Source organism: Mus pahari, chromosome 17 (assembly GCF_900095145.1).
Source record: "Mus pahari chromosome 17, PAHARI_EIJ_v1.1, whole genome shotgun sequence".
NCBI classification, from domain to species: Eukaryota; Metazoa; Chordata; class Mammalia; order Rodentia; family Muridae; genus Mus; species Mus pahari.
Genome location: NC_034606.1, coordinates 64191999 through 64194594, shown reverse-complemented (window position 1 = coordinate 64194594; position 2596 = coordinate 64191999). Strand labels below are relative to the sequence as shown.

The 2596-nt window shown below is 42.1% G+C and overlaps 1 protein-coding gene across 3 annotated transcripts in view; it reads left to right on the top strand.

Moving 5' to 3' along the window:
- Positions 1-2596, top strand: part of Racgap1 (Rac GTPase activating protein 1) — a 31487-nt gene that overhangs the window by 21914 nt on the left and 6977 nt on the right. For all 3 annotated transcript variants that reach the window (XM_021217351.1, XM_021217350.1, XM_029548216.1), the window contains one exon: positions 2065-2229. In XM_021217351.1, coding sequence (XP_021073010.1) covers positions 2065-2229 — 165 coding nt within the window. The remainder of the gene's footprint in view (positions 1-2064; positions 2230-2596) is intronic.

The window sequence follows — 2596 nt, the reverse complement described above, 5'->3', positions numbered from 1 at the left end:
TCCTGTTTATGTTTTTATTTAGGGGACTGGGGGCATTGTTTCTTTTTTTTTTCTTTTCTGCATTGTTTCTTTTTGTTTAGCTTGTTTTTTGTTTTTGTTTTTGTTTTTTTTTTTCAAGACAGGGTTTCCCTGTATAGCCCTAATGCTATTGGAATTCCATCTATACCAGGCTGGCCTTGAACTTGAGATTTACCTACCTCTGCCTCCTGAGTGCTGAGATTAAAAGGGTACACATCTACACCTGACTTCATTGAGCTGATTTTATGTACAGTCACATATGCTAATTTTATTCAAATAATGACTATTTTCCATGTCCCTTGCTGAGTGGGGACGTGCACATGCTATGGCTAAAATTACCTTGCATGATATTGCTGATTTTTTTTTCTAAAAATTTATTTATTTATTATACACTGTATTTATATACACTGTATTTATTACACACTGTAGCTGTCCTCAGACACCCCAGAAGAGGGAGTCAGATCTCATTAAGGATGGTTGTGAGCCACCATGTTGTTGCTGGGATTTGAACTCTGAACCTTTGGAAGAGCAGTCGGGTGCTTTTACCCGCTGAGCCATCTCACCAGCCCGATATTGCTGATCTTAATGTAGGTGTCAGATCATTTGGAGTGGGAACTATAGGCAATTGTGAGCTGCCCAATATGGGTGCTGGGAATCAAATTGTGTCCTTTGCAAGATAGTACATGCTCTTAGTCTCTGAGTTGTCCTTCTAGCTCCAATGGCCTCTTCCATGCTGGAATTATAGGTGTGACCACCGTTGCCTGGCTTTGCTCATCCATTTAAATGTACAATCTGCTGACATTCAGTGTAGTCATATAATTGGGTATCTGTCAACATTAGCAATTTTAGACCATTTTTACCACCCAAAAGTGAAATCCTCAACCTAATAGAATTTCCCCCACCGTCCTATGCCACACCAACATCCAGTAGCCATCGGCTGCCACCATAGATACCACTGGTGTCTCTGTGGGCTGTCTATTGTAAGACATTTCCTATAGACAAGGCATATATAGTATGTGTGCCTTTGTGTCTGGCCTCTCAGTCAGTCACCCCTTCTGTAGTCTGTCTGTTTTGTTTCTCTTTATTTGGTGAATGATGATCCCCTATATGGAAAGCACATGCCGCATATCCATCCATCAGTGGACAGAGCTTTAGGGTTCTCCATCTTCATCTGCTACGTATGTGCACAAATGTCTCGTGACGTTTTTGTTCCTGCTGGATATGCGTCTCTAGAGGTGGCTGCTGGGCCGTATTGTGACCATGCTTACCTTCTGAGGCTCTCCCAGACTTTCCCTCAGGTGGTTCCTGGGTTTTATATTGCTGAGGAGTGTGTGACTTTCAGCTTTTCTAGATTGTGTCAGCACTTACTCCGTATGACAAGCTCTAGTCTTTGAGAATTTCAGACATTCATGTAGTGTGTGGAGACCCCGTTCTCCGGCCCTCTAAAACTTCTCAACATGCCCCACTCAGTATCATGTCCTCTTTTTATTTTTTAATAATTAATTGAGTCTCATTAGTGCTGCTGTGTATGCATAGGTGTGAGGATTCATGCACTGGAGCATGAGAAGCTTCCCAGCAGCCTCCAGAGAACAGCCACTCTCCCGCTTCTGCAGCGTGGGTGAGGGAGGGGCTCAGAAGGATCCACCCCTGAGGGGGGATTGGCAGTTGGTCTTTTTGTCTTTTTCTTCTTCTTCTCTTCATCTTCCTCCTTCTTTCTTTTCCTCCTCCTCCTCTTCTTTTTTTTTTTTTTTTTTTTGAGACAGGGCTTCATTTTGTAGCCCTGGTTGGTTTTAAGCTCACAGAGATCTAGTTGCCTTTGTCTCCTAGGTACTTGAATTAAAGCATGTGCCACCATGTTTACCAGAGCACCGCTATTATTAAAATGAAGAAAACAAGACCTATTTTACAGTTGTGTTGTTGTTGTTGTGGGAATTATATTAGCATCTGTGATGGGCCTAAAATGTTTCACACTGTGCTCTTGATGCATGTGGTTGACAATAACTGTAATTCATATTATTCTATGCTTCTGCCCTTTTTTATCTTCAGGTTATTAAGCCTGAATCTTGTGTTCCATGTGGAAAGCGAATCAAGTTTGGCAAGCTGTCTCTGAAGTGTCGAGACTGTCGTTTGGTGTCTCATCCAGAATGTCGGGACCGATGTCCCCTTCCCTGCATTCCCCCCCTGGTGGGAACTCCGGTTAAGATTGGAGAGGTGAGTCTTGTTGCAACCAACTATCATTTGTTACTTTAGTCTTTAAAAGGCATAGTGTCAGTTTTTTATTTTAAAATTATTGATCTCAAAATGAAAAGTGAATAGAAATAGTGAGATGTCAGAATCTTGTTTGGACTTTTCTGTTTAGTAGCCTTTCTACGGCAGGTCCCTCCTCCCTTTTCTCTTCCTCCCCGCTCTCCTCTCCTAGGAAGGTATCACGCATGCACAGTAGCCATTCTTATAGCCTACCCCTGGTTCCTACCATTTAACTCTACAGTTGTGAACTCAAAGCTGTTCTTGTCCTCGGTCCTACCCAGTGAATTCTTTTTTTTTTTTTTTTTTTTTGGTTTTTCGAGACAGGGTTTCT